The 16754-nt window shown below is 39.9% G+C and overlaps 1 protein-coding gene and 1 long non-coding RNA gene across 5 annotated transcripts in view; one reads left to right on the forward strand and one right to left on the reverse strand.

The window, feature by feature from the left end:
- traf2b (Tnf receptor-associated factor 2b) overlaps positions 1 to 16754 on the reverse strand; it is a 20672-nt gene continuing 3918 nt past the window's right edge. Inside the window, exons 1-11 of one of the 3 annotated variants that reach the window (XM_072673287.1) lie at positions 16399 to 16754; positions 15335 to 15547; positions 13132 to 13210; positions 12814 to 12912; positions 8102 to 8263; positions 7645 to 7719; positions 7025 to 7099; positions 5121 to 5468; positions 3448 to 3625; positions 2915 to 3063; positions 1 to 2119 (exon numbers count right to left, since the gene is read on the reverse strand). The exon at positions 16399 to 16754 is cut by the window's right edge and continues 253 nt beyond it. In XM_072673287.1, coding sequence (XP_072529388.1) covers positions 1901 to 2119; positions 2915 to 3063; positions 3448 to 3625; positions 5121 to 5468; positions 7025 to 7099; positions 7645 to 7719; positions 8102 to 8263; positions 12814 to 12912; positions 13132 to 13210; positions 15335 to 15546 — 1596 coding nt within the window. In that variant the 5' untranslated portion in view covers position 15547; positions 16399 to 16754 and the 3' untranslated portion in view covers positions 1 to 1900. Of the gene's footprint in view, positions 2120 to 2914; positions 3064 to 3447; positions 3626 to 5120; positions 5469 to 7024; positions 7100 to 7644; positions 7720 to 8101; positions 8264 to 12813; positions 12913 to 13131; positions 13211 to 15334; positions 15576 to 16398 lie in introns of all 3 variants that reach the window. The other 2 variants (XM_072673278.1, XM_072673270.1) reach the window with 2 other exon arrangements.
- LOC140549575 (uncharacterized) lies at positions 5769 to 15740 on the forward strand. 2 transcript variants are annotated; one of them, XR_011979001.1, is made up of 2 exons: positions 5769 to 6199; positions 15005 to 15740. It is a non-coding gene; the product is annotated as an uncharacterized lncRNA (long non-coding RNA). The 2 variants fall into 2 exon arrangements; XR_011979000.1 differs by lacking the exon at positions 5769 to 6199 and adding an exon at positions 13166 to 14278.

Raw genomic sequence — 16754 nt, forward strand, 5'->3', positions numbered from 1 at the left:
TTTTTTTTGCCCCTTTTTGTGCTTTATTTTAGCACCTATGACCATGTAAAATTGTGAGAATGGATTTTGGTCTAGTCTTGCATAGTCCTTGTATGGAGTGTTCATCCAGTGTGCATCAGTTTAACAGAGACAGAATGACGTAGGCCAGGTTTGAATGCACCTGAACTAGACTGAATTTCATACCTTCTGCTGGTGCTTGTTGTAATGGATTTGTGTTCTCCAGCATGTTTGACTTTCCATCCATGTCTTGTTTAACATGCGTCATCAGTTTATTATGTTGTATACTGGTTTACACAGTAATTCATTAAAACATTTCACAGCACAGTGACCTACTTCTGCTCCTTAGTCTGATTTGGAGATCACACATTTGTGTTGCCTGAAGACAATTTGAGAACCAGAAATGTAATACCACACAAAATGCAATGCAAAAGCTGTTGCTTATAATGAAATTCAAACACACAGTCCACAGCAGTGTTCATGCAGAAGAAAATGATGAAGTATATTTATTTAAACATGCACAACATTAAAACACCAGTCAATAAAACCCTGGGCTTTAGATGGGTATTTCATCTGCACATATGAAATTACAATCCTTTTTAAATTAAAAAAATAAATGGCACATGGCTATTTAGGTTGAGAACAGAACTTTCTCACTATCCCAGACCACTTCTTTTGCGTGTCTGAATACATTTGTCCCTTAACCTCCCGCCTCTCCCTGCACCAAGCTCCTCATATATAGTTGCAGTTACTTTTTCTATAAAAGTTTCTAAAGAGTCACTCTCGCAAAACCAATAATGTGTTTAATGTAAATAGGATGCCAATGTAAATAACTTGAATTCAAGTAATTGTGCAGAAATTACAAGAGAAATTGAATAGTAGTTTAAGAGAATATGTTACTGATTTATTTAGTCTGTAATTACTAATAGTGTGAAAATGTCTTTAAATATAGTCATAGTATTTTTACCATATTGCCCAGCCCTAATGTAAACTACTACTATTTTGTATTGGTTATTTGGAAATTAAAAATTCTTACTGCTCAGATAATGGATATAGATCTCACAAAGACACTGCATTGGCAAAGTCATGCTGTGCTAAACTGAAGTCAGGAAGAAAAATATGTATATAAAAATAATATTATTTAGGATATGCAGCACTTGTGTTAGGAAGCAGTAGTTATAAACCCTGGTTGGCGATTATTACATTCTAGACAACAGCAGGTGAAATTGTACTTTGGGGTGCAGTGGCCATTTTCTTGTGTTTTACAATACCAAAATATCATTTTCTAAATTTCAAAATTTGGATATATTTTTTTTAACTGGTGTTTTTCCACAGTCGTTCTTTCTTGTGGTTTTTGGTGGCTCGGGAGAACATCACTTACTCAACAAGCCGCCACATCTTCAGTGGTAATCACTGTAGTTTCCAGGTAGAGGTGTTTTTTTTTTGTTTTGTTTTGTTTTTTTGTTTCTTTGTTTTAAACCCATCTTCCTAGAAGTGTACAGTGCTGTCTACCTTAAGAAGACTTTTGTCGTGCACCACTTTCCACAGGTGTAGCCGACGTCTTTGAGCAGTTTCCCTGGCGATACATTGATGGTGACATAGAAACCTAACTAAATCAGTGCTGCAGCCCTGGTTATTATTAAAGAAAATGTATTCACAAAAATAATAATTCATTATGTCACTTTTTATTATCTTCTTATTTTTATATGTAATTTATACTGTCATAACTCGCAGTTTAGATATTATTAATATATATTTATGTATATAATAAACATATATTTATAAATATGTATTTTAATTCTTATATTAATATTATATAAAAATTATACAAAATTCAGTTGTATAATTTCCTTACTTTTTCCACTGTCTTTCACAGGCAGCTTATAAAAGTAAGTCAGTCTTCCTACAGCCCAGTGAGATCTACTATTGCTTTAATGAATATGGTATCATCTCGCAGATAGGAGCTCTTGCCTGCCAGCTTCGCCAGGGGGCAGAAGAGCGGGCAGCCACTAGCGATATTCATCTCGCTAATGGGCCTTTGGAAAGACGTGGAGCTGATGTCAGGTCTGAAGGCATCAATGATGTGCTCCCGGTTATTCTGGTCCAACAGCATCAGAGTTACCTAAGGAATAAAAAGATGGTTTGCGTTCATCCAACCCTCAATTTACAGCAAATAGGATTATGTCAAGAGAAATGCATGCACTATATCACAGAGAAGGCACTGTGTGGTCAATACGTATTGGAACTGGAAGTGTTTCAAAAGTGAAAAATCACAGACACACTCTTCAGTCTCTGCTGTATCATCTTTTGTGAAAACCATGGTCAATAAATTAAACTAGGGGGCAGCCAATCAGGCTCACATCACTTTTAATAATCTATTATAAATACTAGTAGTTGTGATTTTAAGGGGTTATGATGTTAGTGGGGGAACAGTACGCATTAAAAAAGGCAAATTAAAAAGGTACCCAGGTGTGGCAGCTGTCTAAACTTTGGCCAGATCATCACAGGTTTCATTTATTCTGAGGGCTTATTTGTGGCTGGGAGTCCCAGACAACATAATTGTCCTACCCAGCAAATCACTCAGCATGATGCCAATATCGGCGTCTGTTAGCTGACGTAGCACAATTGGAAGTTAGTGTTGGCCTCCAAGCGTGTTAAGCTGTTCAATGATGGTGTGTTCATAGCAGTGCCAAAAGTATGGGTAGCATTACTTGATAGGGGAAGTCCTAACTAATGTAAGAACCATAAAGACCATGTGTCATTTCCACATGGAAAACAACAGAGCAGACAGCAGCAATGCGTGTAAGTTTACACTTTTCTTTCTCTGACTAACAGAAGGGGAGCATATGAACCAAACAAATGTGAAAGAAAAAGAAACTGAAGAAGCCAAAGTGAAAGGTGAAGAGCGGTCAGTCACCTTTTGGCTAAAAGGCCACTTGAGCAGAGCATCGTACTTTCCTCTCATCACCACGAAGAAGAGGGAGAGGTGAGAATTTCGGCCTGTGCCGTCCCCGTTCAGATAGAGCCTCAAACACATCTTATAGCCATATTTGCTGGAGTAGAAGGCTGGAAAAGGACACAAACAAAAGGAGTTAGTTCCTTCAGACTAAGGGATCAGAAGGCACAGTTGGGCTAGGTGACGTTAAGAAATAGAAAGCTGGAAAAGGTGATTATCTCATTGAAAAATCTAAATCTCTGTAAAACTAAAGTAAAACTTAAAAGCCAACATCGGAGATCAAAATTGTAATCAAAATAACAGAAATAATAAAACAGACTTTTGTATCATTTATTGAAACACTAAAACAAATGGGGAAGCTTGTAGCTTGTTAGGACTGAGCTAGGATCAGACTACTCTGGATTTATCCATGTAATGACGGAATTTTAGTACCAACTTCAATTTTCATCAGCAAATATCATATAATTTCATATCATATCAACAGATAAACTCACCTGGTGAGAACATGGCGGGGGCTCGGCCAGCCAGCGCATCTTGCCTGCGGCGAGAGAAATCAGAAATTTTCCACACAAACACACCATCGTAGGTGCAGAACTGTAGCTCTCGTAGAGCCTGCTCCGATTCAGCCAGCTGCAAATCACGCATGGTGAGGGTTCGCTCCAGCTGACGCACCTGTCATTACACACATAGGCACACAGGCAAAGGCAAGATTAGCTCAAAATCAGGATATAATACATAGCTGTCTGTACGATTCTGCATAATTCTCTGCAAAACATTATAATACTATTAGTCCATGTAAATGTACTCTGGTCAGCATTTATTCTGGACTATTCGAGAGACTAAAGGGCCAAATAATATTTAAAAATATTAATTTAGGCAATTTTTTTATTATTAGGTAATAACTTGGCAGTTTCGGCAGCTACAATCTCCTAAGATGTTTTTTTTTACTTCATAAAACTCTAAACATGACACGTCTCAGTTCTGTTCAAATGTCCAGTTGCTTGTCAGTTGTCTGGAGTAGACAGCTCAGGCATTTCCCATTAAGCAAGTTAAACTTAGCCAGGGTTTCTGACTGAGTTTCGGCTTCACAATACCTGGCAAACGGACACGGTTAGCTTGTTTCACGAAAAGCTCTAATCCTCAAATTAAGATGATCCTTGTGGTGTCCACATGACGGTGTGATGCTTACAGCACGCATCCTATCATGCAAATGTCGAGGAATCAAATAGCTGCTTTTCTCCACTGTTATCTGGCGTATAAAGCCCCCCAGCGTTGAGCTGTGGAGCAGTGAAACTGTGTTCTCTGGAATGATGGTGCTTTCTCCAGTATTTTTGGAATAAATTGGGGAGTTGGGAATGAGGTGGGGTGGGGGGGGGTTGGGGGGTGATCATTCAACATCATGACCTCACTAGCGCTCTCATCGCAGAATGCAATCAAATCCTTACAGCAGTGCTCCAGAATCTAGTAGAAAGCTTTCTTCCCTGGACAGCAAAGATAGTTACTCCAACAACGGCAGAATAGACTCGTTCGAGAAAAGACAGTTGGATGGTCTCTAATGATGGAACACGGAGATGGAGACGTGTCAAGCTTAGCGTACACCGCAGTTTGCAGAGAACATGCAATAAGCATCGTACATGGAAATCATAGTAAGCGAACAGGTCATACAACAAAAAAATGGAAACACCTGTTCAAACAAAGGATGGACAAAAGTAGGATGTGTAAACATATGACAGAGACAGCGATGGCTCTTCTGCCAATCCCGCAAGCTGGAAGAAAATGCAAAAAATAAAAAATAAAAATCTTGGAGTGTGCCGAATTTCAAAATTCCGACCGAACAAAATCTGCGGGTTCATCCTGGGCAGAGGGCCTCGTCCGTGATCTTCCTGATCTTCGGTGTTTCGATTTTTTTTTCTATACCTGTACCTCTTATAAAGACGCATCGGCTGCTTTAACAAGCTTTATTTGTATACATTCCATGGCGTCCCTTTGAGTCATTACCTACGCAAAGATGAGGTGCCTTCTAAGGACCAGCCAAAAGGCACATGGAACCGCATCAAAATCTCGGCTGTGCGAAAAGAGAACAAAACACACACTACGATAAACCTGGCTTAGTGAAACCTGGCTCTATATTTGTTGGAGGTGTGGGTGGCGCTCTGCAGGCTCGTACCTTGTTGGATAAAGTCTCGATCTTTTCCTGGTCTAGCTGCTGCTGGCGGGTTAAAGCCTCCAGCCTGAGGACTGTTCGCTCCACTTCTCGGTTCAGCACACACACTATGTTCTCCAGTGCGGTCATCTTCTGCTGCACACCAGGGCCCCCCGCTGCGTTGTGAGCAGCGGCGTGGGCCCCTGGCGGAGCTGCATCTTCAGGCCCGCGGTACAGCCCGAGCCCAGAGTCCTCTTGCCACTCTCCAGGTCCTTCGGAGCGCAAGCGCACAGAGGCCAACACGGTCAGCATGAGCCGTAAGTGTTCGGTGATGCTGGTCTGCTCATGCTCGTGCTGTTTGCCATTGTCAATCTGCAGGGTTACAAACAGCAGTTAAGACTTAATGCACATGCTATAATTTTCTATTGTTTTTGTTTACCTGCTTATGATGTTTGTGTGGGTTTATGTACCAAAACAGTCTATGTTCACTTTTACACTTCATTAAAATCAGTTTACAAACCCACTTTAGCGTAAAACCCCCTGAGCTGCAATGAGCGGATGCATCTATGATTTTCTGACTGCAGTGTTACTTGTGAGCAGCAGATGGCCTCAAGTCAGTAAAGGGTTGGGACTATTCTGGAAGGGAAGTCGAGACGAAGAAAGAGAAACGCTTGAGAGCAAGATGAACTACAATGAGTAGGTGCTTTTCACTTTTGGTTTATGGCTTCTACATATGGCGATCTGACTATGCCCCCCATTTCAAGCTGTACTAAAAATGTGTATTTTTACCCCCGTTTTTTCTGCTACGCTAGCTAGATGACTTGTCCGTAACGAAGGGAAAACCTGATGCATGGAAAGATGAGCATGTGTGTCAACAACGCGTGTCAGTTTTTATAAATGGAACGCAAATGTTTATAGAGTGCTAGGAGGGGACTTTTCCAACCCACAGCTGAGACTACATGAGTAGTCATGCGGGGGACACCTACATTTAAATGCGATTTAAATAGGGAAAAAAAAACAAAAAAAAAACACTTGGGTTCCATGGTACCAGCCCTGGAACATGTATTAAATACCGAAACAGTGGTCTGAGTCTTGTCTGGCAGGTGAGTACACTGAAAACAGTGTAGCATGTTTTAACATTCAAATGTCTTCCAGAAGAAACGGTGAAGAAATTCTGCACATACTAGAGACTGATGTGGTTTAGTTACCTGACTGATATGATTACAGCAGGTCATTTGAACATGAGAAACTTGTGGAATGTACATTTCGTGAGAGAAGCAGAACCTATGTACTTCCTCTCGCCCTCATGAGGACACTGTGTTCTTTCATGCGACATGCCGTTCTGACAGCCCCAGCTAACCCAGATAGTAGCGACATGTTATCTACCCTGTTATTTATATACTGTATCTCTTCTGAAAGTTTCACATTGCTAACTTTGTATTAATCTAAAAGATAAAAGAATTTGCAAGCCAGAACTCATGGGTTAATAAGTGGGTTTGCAGTTTAGTTTCATAACCTGAACATTGAAACCAGAAGAAGTGTGTTGGGCTTCTAGTCCAGCTGGTTCTTCTTTTTAAATAACCGACATTCATCCAGACTGAGCACTTAAAAAGGTGAAAGGCTACTTAGAGTGAGGCATGTCTTACTCAAATGTGTACTGATTGCTCTTATTGACAATTTCTGCCTTGGCTGATGCAAAAGCTCAAAAGATATACATAGTATGGCCAAGAAAAGGAGCTGGAATAAAAGTTTGGTGGATGTATTTGCTGGGATATCCTGTATCCTGTATACTGTATAAAAGTGTTTTTAGAAAATGCTACAAGTGTTACAATGCTAATGAGTTACAAATATGATCATGATGTGCTTTGCTGAGAGCAGTTTTACTGAGTAAGCGTATTTCACGCATGTTCTAAGAAAAGCATACGTACCACAGCCCTGCAGCCGATTTCGCTGAACTGACATGCAGACTTAGACTTTGCACATGACTTGCTGTGTTCTGAAAACTGTAGAGAGAAAAAAGAATTCTAAGTCTAAGATAAAGAGCTTTTATTCATGGTCAGGGTAAAAATTAACTGCTACAAAATGTAAAGAAATAAATACAAAATAAAATATCTACAAATAATGAAACATTTTATAAAGACCAGGGGTGTCCAATCTTATCCACAAAGGGCTGGTGTGGTTTTTATTCTAAGCAACCAGCAGCACACTTGACACAACTTGTTCAATCAATTGGTCAATCTTCAAACAACTGATCGATCATGTGTGCTTCTGCTTGGCTGGAATGAAAACCTGCACACACACCTGGTCTATGGTGCTCAAAGAACAACAGTTTCTTTGTTTGTGTGAAAGATGTATGGGTAGAAGCTTTTAAAAGTAAATGTAAAGGTTTTCACACACGCATCTCTTTTACATTTCTTTTCACAACCCAAAGTAGTTCATCTACAGTGGAATTTACCTAAAGGAACAGGTCTGACATTCAAAGATTATAAATTCAGTAGTTTCAATACAGAAACAAAATTCTTCACAGATGAAAGTAACAGAAACTAACCTTTTCTCTTGGGATCTTCTTTTTACCACAATCTTTGCACTGCATGGGAAATTTTTGGCAAATCTCATCATGTGCCTGTAAGAAAAATGAGTAGTGTGGGAAAATGTCTTCATGAAAAATTCCTAAACATTTCCTTGTTAGGAAAGGATCTCTTCCTTGAAGCATATCTTGACTGGAAAAAAAAAAAAAAAAAAAAACACTCTGCTGGCTGAAATCCATTTGTGGAATGAATCATGATTTCATAGCTGAGGAAATATAAAGTATGATGGTGTGACTCCAGTCGCTGCCATGTCCGTATATATATATATATATATATATATATATATATATATATATATATATATATATATATATATATATATATATATATAAATAAATAAATCACTGTAATCATATATCACATCATACGTGTTTAATCATAGAGACAGAACTTTATAAGAAGTTTTTACTGACTTACCTTGATGTCTTTGAAGCTGAAGGTGACCTTACAGTACTTGCAGTTAAGAGTCCTGGCTTCGCATTCTCTCTCATTGTGACGATCTTTGTCACTAAGTAGGATTAAGGCTTCACATGCTTCACACTTAACACGGTCAAATTCACATCGGCCTTCGTGCTGCACCTGTGGAAGCACACACAAGGTGTAATTATTTGTAAATTAACATTAGTGGTGTTAAGGGCATTTTTTAAATTACAGCCGTGGGGAGCCAGTACTGAGGAAATCGAAATTATGCTTCACCAGTAATTTAATACCTGTAATTAAACACAGTTAACCCTACCGCCACATGTATTTTGGCTTTAGCCTGTGGTGGTTACATAATCAGGCTCTAAACCTAAAATACTACATTGGTATTGTGCAGATGATTGTACAACAATGTGTGTCACCTGTAGCTGCCATTATATATACATCCTTAATCAGCCTGCTTTATCTTCATCCATAACCGGATGGATTAACATGGTCGTTTTATTTAATCTGAATTATGTAATTAGGTCTTTCTGCATTATGTAAAGCGTAATTCATCCGTTTGAAACCCAGTCACAGCAGCTGCAAGCGCCTTGACCTTGTGAAGAGACATGATGACGGATTAGCCAATATAATTTCCACTGCTTATTGGCTAGTGACCAGTTAGCTAGCTTGACTAGCTAGCTGGGCAGCTACTACTAACAGAAGTATTTAAACAGCTTACATATTTCAGGGTTTGTTCTGCCAGAAATATTAAAAACGAGGAGACCGGTCACTGGTTGAAATATAAATGGTTTTAAAAAATAAAAAGTTTTCGCAATATAAAAAGTTTTCGCAACATTCAACCTGGCGTCTGTTTACAGAGAAAGTTCTGGATGAAGCTGACGATATTATGGCATTAATGAGGATATCCCCCCTGGATGTTCGCGAGCTAAGTAGCCAGAACAAGCCAAAAATAAAACTTGTATTATGTGTATTATGGTCTTCTGTGAGCGGAAATAACTGCCTGGTGATGTTGCAAAGATGGCCATGAGAGATGGCGTGAACAGAATTGCCTGAAGGGACTTGCCTGTCCCAGTCTACATAGCTAGCTAACTTTATTTTCTGCTCTTCTGACCCACAGACAGCGCAGATGTTTGCTCCAACTCAGCAACTACATAGTGATCGTACAAAGCACTTGGTCTATTAAGGGTTCCTTGAAGATCAATTTGAGAACTACAAATTTAGGCAATGCTGGGCTACTGAACTAACTGAATTTTCCAAATATTATGTATTGCAATGGCAGATACTCCACATGACCTGGCCCACAATTCCCATGTTGGTGCATGATCAGCTACTAATTTTGTGGACCAGCAAACCAACCAAATGAGTCACAAGCAACTTTGGTAACTGAATGTCTACATGTAGATGTTGGGTTGCAAAGAAAAGCCATGAAACTAAGTTATTCATAAGCTGGTTGCATGACCACCTAAAGCCACAGAAAGGTTACAAGCTTTCCGGTCCTCCCAGGTGTCACATTGGCGGTTCACGCTTCAAGTTTCATTATGATGCAGAGTTTAAGCCATGCCTTAAAGCGGCTCAATATAAAAGAAACAGTGGGCAAAAACAGCCATTTATACTCATGGCAAGTGATGAGCTGCAAGAGATGTATATGGCCTAAGAGGTCTGTTTCTTAAGAATGCAGAACACATTTGTTTTTTATTAAAAGCTGTAATAATTCACATCACATGAACCACCTATATGTTGTCACTTATTTAATAACACAATTTTCAGACATCATACACAAGTTTTTATTTTTTATTGAATGCCATTTCATGCCTATGCTCTGGGGGAGGACTGGCTTAAACTATATCAAACAGCAACAGCAGATTGAACTTTCAATACTTTCAATAGTTAACTGGGTCACAGAAGATTGTGTACAGAGGCTACTTAAACTTCTCTGGTGTCTCATATCTGGATATGTTCTGGCAACAAAGAGACTAAGGAACAATGATAGACAAAGACATTTCTTCCAAAATCTCTCAAAATTACACCAGGCGCCATGGCTGTCCTCCGTGCATTTTAGGATTTTAAGGACTAATGGGAGAAACTGGCTCCAGTGTTTACCACGCTTGTATTGTGAAAAGGGTCAGCAGCTGCTGTGTGTAGCTTTTGTTTTGTCTGTTGGGGTTAATTTCACTAACAAAAGAGCTCTTTATATGTGAAGGGAGGCAGCTCTGATAGAGGATAATGTTATACGTGTACCCAGTGACTGCCTAGCATATGTGACTGACTGCAGATTAATTTGTGTAAATAGTGAAAGGTAAAGACTATGCATTCAGCTTGAAGAAACAGATATATTTGGTGTCCCCATTGCATCTCTAACTTCAACGCATCTTGGATGCATTTATGTAACATGTGCGATACTTGCAGTTAGCTATTAGCTTTACTTGCTATACTTGCAGTTAGCTAGATATCCAATCAGCTATCCAAGGTGCTTGAAAGTGTAAACAAACGTCATTTCTTCTTAAAAATACTACACTACATGGATTGGCACTCTAGTTCCAGCATCTCGGTTTCAGTTGAATTTCTGGGATGTATGCCTTCAGATTCAGATCTAAACTGTAGTTACTGATGGTTTCTACAGTACACTCAACTACTGAATCAATCAACAATGGATCATTAACGTTTTTCTTCAGAATTCAAAGCTGAGAGAAATGAGTTGTAGGTAAATAAGGAGGAGGCTGGAAAGATGAAGGCTGATCCTTCAGAAGAGCTAACAAGTGAACACTAGAAAAGCTGCATAAAACGTCACTGTGTTTTCTTAAAATAAGCACTAATCTCAAACACAGCAGCAGTTTGTGCATTATATATATATATATATATCTTAAAGTAGTCTGGTAAGAGGTCAGTTCAATGAAGGTTTGTTCCTGACCTTTCATTTGCATTGTGTAAAACCTCAACACCACACCTACGTGCCCTTTCATTTCTAAAGAAAGGAAACAGGCTTGGTCTGTTGCATTTCATCTGAATAGCTTTGTGTAATGATTACCCAGCAGCAGCCCGAAGCAGCTTTTGTTCAGGTTTTACCAGTGTCCGATTGGGTTTCATTCAAAACAAAAAAACCGTTAAAAATTTAAACCACACCCAGGTTGCACCCTGAATTTTACAGCTAAGATAAGATAAGATAATCCTTTATTAGTCCCACAGTGGGGAAATTCTCAGTGTCACAGCAGAAAGGGATAGCAAGACACTCAGTTTCAAAAACATAGATAAATATGTTTGCGGAAATAGCGGAAATAATTGCCTGGTGATGTTGCAAAGATGGCCAGGAGAGATGGAGTGAACAGAATTGCCTGAAGGGACTTGCCTGTCCCAGTCTACATAGCTATCTAACTTTATTTTCTGCTCTTCTGACCCACAGACAGCGCAGATATTTGCTCCAACCCAGCTACTACATAGTGATTGTACAAAGCACTTGGTCTATCAAAGGTACCAAACAGCAGAAACAGCCATCAAACAAGTCTAGTTAGACGAAAACTTGTGAAACTAGTGGGTTTCGCAAGAATTCTATTGCAAGAACACACCGCAATCTTTCTGCAACTGGTCCTGCGTGATCAAACAAGTCTGACTTTATTGCTTTAGGGTGAAGGAACAGGCATAAACTGTGGGTTCCTATGGTATTTCCGCATTTAGGTCAGATATGGAGTGATGATGAAGTGATAAGAGATGAGCGATACGAGGGAAAAAAAAAATGCCAACCAACCACACAGTTATAAATGGTCCGTAAGTGGAGTAAAGTCTAGAACCTTATAAAATGAAGCATGGTAAGAATATTGTGAAATGAATGACTCGAATGGCTAGAACATGACTAATTCAGTTTGTGGTTGAAACCAGCCTTGTTGGTCATGCAATTACTCATAGTAAGATAGGCAGTAACTACTAAGTCATTTCCAAACTTGGCATATGACAGTGACATGAAACTCCACACCAAGCCATTCAAGCCAGACCAAAGCACATCTAAGAGGGACTTAGAGGGACAGAAAAAGGGGTTAGCCTAATTAATAACATACAATCCTAGATTACTGAGACTTGAGTCATCTGACTTTTCATAATGACATGGCAGAGTTAAAGTTTGTGTGACTTCGCCCCTAGTAAACTCAGCCGCATGTAAGCTTAAGGCTTTTTTTTTTGCAGACAGCTCAGGAAAAAAATCCCCCATTGTACTTTTACTTCCGCAGTTCTCACCGAACATCAACATCTATCATGACATGACAAATGAGATCCTTTTATTTTCACTCAACAAAAACAGGATAGGGGATTGGTTGATGGAGGCATGTGAGTTCAGTATACATACATTTTGTCAACAATATTCTGCAGAGTTTTGTGCAGCACTGTCTCTAATGTGGGTGTTCTGGCTGTTGGTGTAACTGCAGAGGTACTTTCCAGAGTGGTATTTTTTTCAGGCTGAGACAGTTAGGGACTTTCCACCCTTCCCCCACAGCTCTGCTTTCTTGTCAAACACAGAGGGCGTCATAGTGAAAGGCGGGCTTTTTTGCTTTCTGTTTTTTTTTTTTTTAAACCTGCTAAACAGGCACATCGTAGCAAACCCATAACCTTTGACTAAATACCAGATGGTTGAAAACATGAACTGATCTAACCACACAGCATGCCTAAGCAATGAGGGGGGAGGTTAAAGGTTTCTTTTTTTTAAAAAGGATCATTTTTACCTCGTATTCCTTAATTGTTCCAGTCCAACTACAGCCTTCGTTTGGACATTTTGCAGGCAGACTATCAATTTCTCTCCGTGCTGCATTGTCTGGAAATGCCTGGAAGGAAGAGGTGGATAAGAGCAACAGAGTTTATTTTCCTGCATGTCTGGAACTGAAGTTTTGCTGATGAACCATGTGCATGTGAAAGCATTTTACTGGTTTACTGGCTAAAGTTTTGTTCTTACTGAAGTGATAGTGAAAGTACAGAAGAGAAGAGCAGCCTAGGAAATTATATGCTTTCCAGAGGGGTTATCAGTTACAGAAAACTTTTCGTACCTCACTGATACTGAGCATAGACAGATCCACTTCAAATATACCCTCAGCACGGCAGGCTTCACAGGGTATGGGGCCCGAGCTGGTGGGGGTAAAAGAGGTGATAAATGTAAACTGCAGACCCTAATCACATTCATTAGGCCCGTCACAATCATGACATTTTAGACAGTGATTAGATAAATAATTTTTCATTCACTTAATGCAACTACTACGCAAGTACAAGCCTAACTTTGCCTTCTTGCTTTCTAGCTACATTTATTAGTAGCTACTGGGATAAAGCGATTTACAGGTCAACAAATCACAGCATATATTTTCTCTTGGAACTGCAAGGATATGCATGAATAAGACTGGCACTGCAAAAACACATGCTAACATCTTTAGCATTATCTACCTCGCTAACAAAAATAAACAAACATTATGCTGCCCTTTAAAGCCACCTTCAGACATGCGCAGTAACCAAGAACGTCTCCGAACGTTACCCAGAGGAGCTGTGTGTGTGTGTGGACGCAAGTGTCCGAATCAGTTGTACTGGACATCCCCCATCACAAAGTCCGGGTAGTGTCCCAGAGAGCATTAGGGATGCACCGATCTGATACTAGGATCGGATATCGGTCCCGATACTAACAAAATTTGCTGGATCGGGTATTGAATAATTAGTCTTCCACATAAGGAGAACTGAAAAGGTAGGAGCTGCTAGCTCCTTTTCAGTCTTACAGACTGTAAAAAATAACTAAACAAAATAAAATAGGTAAAATAATGTTTAAGTCAGTCCTGATGCCTTAAGTCTCTCCCACATTATAAAATATATGATTTATTAATTCAACCCATGGTATCGGATCGATATTGGGTATTGGTCGATACGCAAAGTTCATGTATCAGTATCGGAACAGAAAAGATGGATCTGTGCATCCCTAGCGAGCATGTGTGAATAGAGCAGGTAATTTTCACAGTGGGTCATGCCGAGTCTCTTGCATGCGCTACACAGGAGCCGCCCCTTGCCTAAAAAACACCACGGAACACTTCCTGTAGTGAGAATGCAGCTAATGCGGAAAAATCTCCGGCTGTACGCTATGTGCGAAAGGGCTAATCTAATCAGGCCTTTTTTTTAGCGTTCATAGGTGGAAAGAGCTCATAGCACCACTTCACGAAGGTAAAAACTATTTTTGAAAAATCGTTTTAAAAGATACATTTATTTATTTATATTTGATTTCAAAACCTAAAAACTCGCTTTACGCTTGTTGCGACTGGCAAAACCGTCAGCAGTTTCGATTAGCTTGATACTTGCAGTCTGGAGTGTATGTAATAATTGTGACAGGCCTAAATCATCACAGCACAAACATATTGAAAGCCATCCATGCAACAGTTGCGTTTTGAGCACAAGATTGCAAAGTTGTAAAAAGAAAAGGGAAAAAACATTTAATGACCGTATGCAAAGCACCTATATGTAAAGTATTGCTATAACTAAAATGTGGAAATGAATGTGAGCATGCAGTATTATGTTTCCAGGAACAGAACTCACGATTAGAGATAATGAGGAAGTGTTGACTGAGTTAAGCTCACCACCCATGTCCAAACATCTCCTTGTTATTTTTGCCTCTTGGTTAAAACTGCATCATAGCACATTCAACGGAAATTTTTGAGAACAATTTAATCAATGAGTAAATAGTAATTTAGCAGGTCATCCATTCTGCTCAGCTCCAGTCCTTGTACTCCTTATAAAAATGAGCCACATTGTACTTCACACATACTGGTTTCTCAGTAAATTGTAGTTAATGAGCTCTTTAGAATAGAGTTAATAGTGTTGCTGCCATAAGAAAACAATTTCCAGATCATTCTGTCATTTTTACACCCCATTAAAACACCTGTCCATTTACAGATGGATGGACCCATTCAAATCAAGTTTTGGAGATACCAGGTTTTCTCATGACAGTGACGATAAGAATGTAAAATAACTTGACTTCAAGGTTGCAGAGCTCACCAAAGAAAAAGCATATGGTGATGACATCTTCAGCCACAAAGAATGGACAAGGGAGTACATTGCAACCCAATTGCTGGGAGATGGAGAAGGTGGAGGAGGAGAAGGAGAAAGAGAACTGGATGGCTCTGAGCAAGAAGAAGGAGAACTGGGTGGGTCTGAGCAAGCCTGTTTGGGAAGGGAGGAGGTCGGCAAGCTCTGGAGAGCAGTAGGGCCAGGAGAGCCTTGTACCTTGTAAGTTGTTTAAAACAGTATACACAGAACCGATGTCCACACTGGGCCTGGAAGGGCTTCCTCAGAACTCCTTTGCACTGCTGGCACTGATACTTAAGTTCCATGGATACGGACAGTACCTGCCGTGATATTCCCGGCAATGAGGAGTCCACGGAGGAGGGCAAAGATTGGCGTGCCATTCCCTTCCATTTACCCGTGAGGCTGACCATCCTTTAAGACACAAAAGGGAAGAAATGGACTGAAAAAAAAAATAAGAATTTTCATTACACACACACACACACACACACACACACACACACACACACACTGAACTGAAAGTATTGAACCTCATTACACTAAACAAACATTTGTCATAAGTGGACCTATTAAAATATTTAATAAAATAATGTAATATCAATAATAATCTCTTCAGTTGTTGGTAAACAAAGAGAATATGTGCAGAGTTTTGTCCGGCAGGTGGCACCTCAACCTAGTCGGTGACAAAGGCAATGGTGGGCGTTTTCACATTTGATATTCGCCTATTCATCTAGTGTGTAATCCATGGGCAGGATACAAGATGAATAGAATGGGGTGGAGGAGAGGTAAGAATGTGCATATGTGACTAGTCATCATAGTTCCTGTTAAAGTTACATGAAAAGTCTTCTAAGTAGAGATGCATATCAAATCATAGACCCTACGCTCATTACGAACTATTTTTAATATTTTGTAACGTTGGCGGGTTTTTTGTCTGCGCAAGAAAAGGCAGTTCCTCGGGAAACAGCGTTTCAGGCGGTTTATGGGTCACCCTAGGGTGCAATTATCTTGATTAAACGTTCTGACTAAATTATGTCTCTGAACATCTAGCTTCTCCCACGCATCTCCCAGACTACTAGGGCAGTTCCTCATGTGGTAGATTAGGAAATTTAACTAGGCTGGACTGCTCAGAGGACACATCAGTAGATAACGTCCCTAACGAAGTAATGGGGTTTGGTTGGTGAGGTGCATCCAGTTCGCCCTAGTGGACAAAAAACATTTCTCCACATTCAATCAATCCCTCTTTCTCATCCAGACATTTGACCTGCCTAAACAAGGTTCCAGAGACTATTTCCTTTGTTTCTTTATTTGTTAATGCATCCGTTTTCCACTGTCTGTCTCCAGGAGGTCCAAAAGCAGGCTTTTTTCCTCATTACTTCATAATTACTCAGAGCCCCACATCTTAACGGTCATCATGTTCTCCAAGCTGAAGATTATTCAGTCATCTAATCAGCATCAGCAACATGAAGGCTGCGTTCCTATCATGCTTAGTCACATAAGTATTTACACCTGTTTTCATACTGGGGGGAGGGGGGTGGGGGGGTGTCACTGAATAGGTATTTACTCACACCAGGTCCAGATTACGGTCTACATATGCTTTACTGTGCTTTGCGTGTTTTACAGA

This window comes from Salminus brasiliensis, chromosome 1 (assembly GCF_030463535.1).
Source record: "Salminus brasiliensis chromosome 1, fSalBra1.hap2, whole genome shotgun sequence".
Classification (NCBI taxonomy): domain Eukaryota; kingdom Metazoa; phylum Chordata; class Actinopteri; order Characiformes; family Bryconidae; genus Salminus; species Salminus brasiliensis.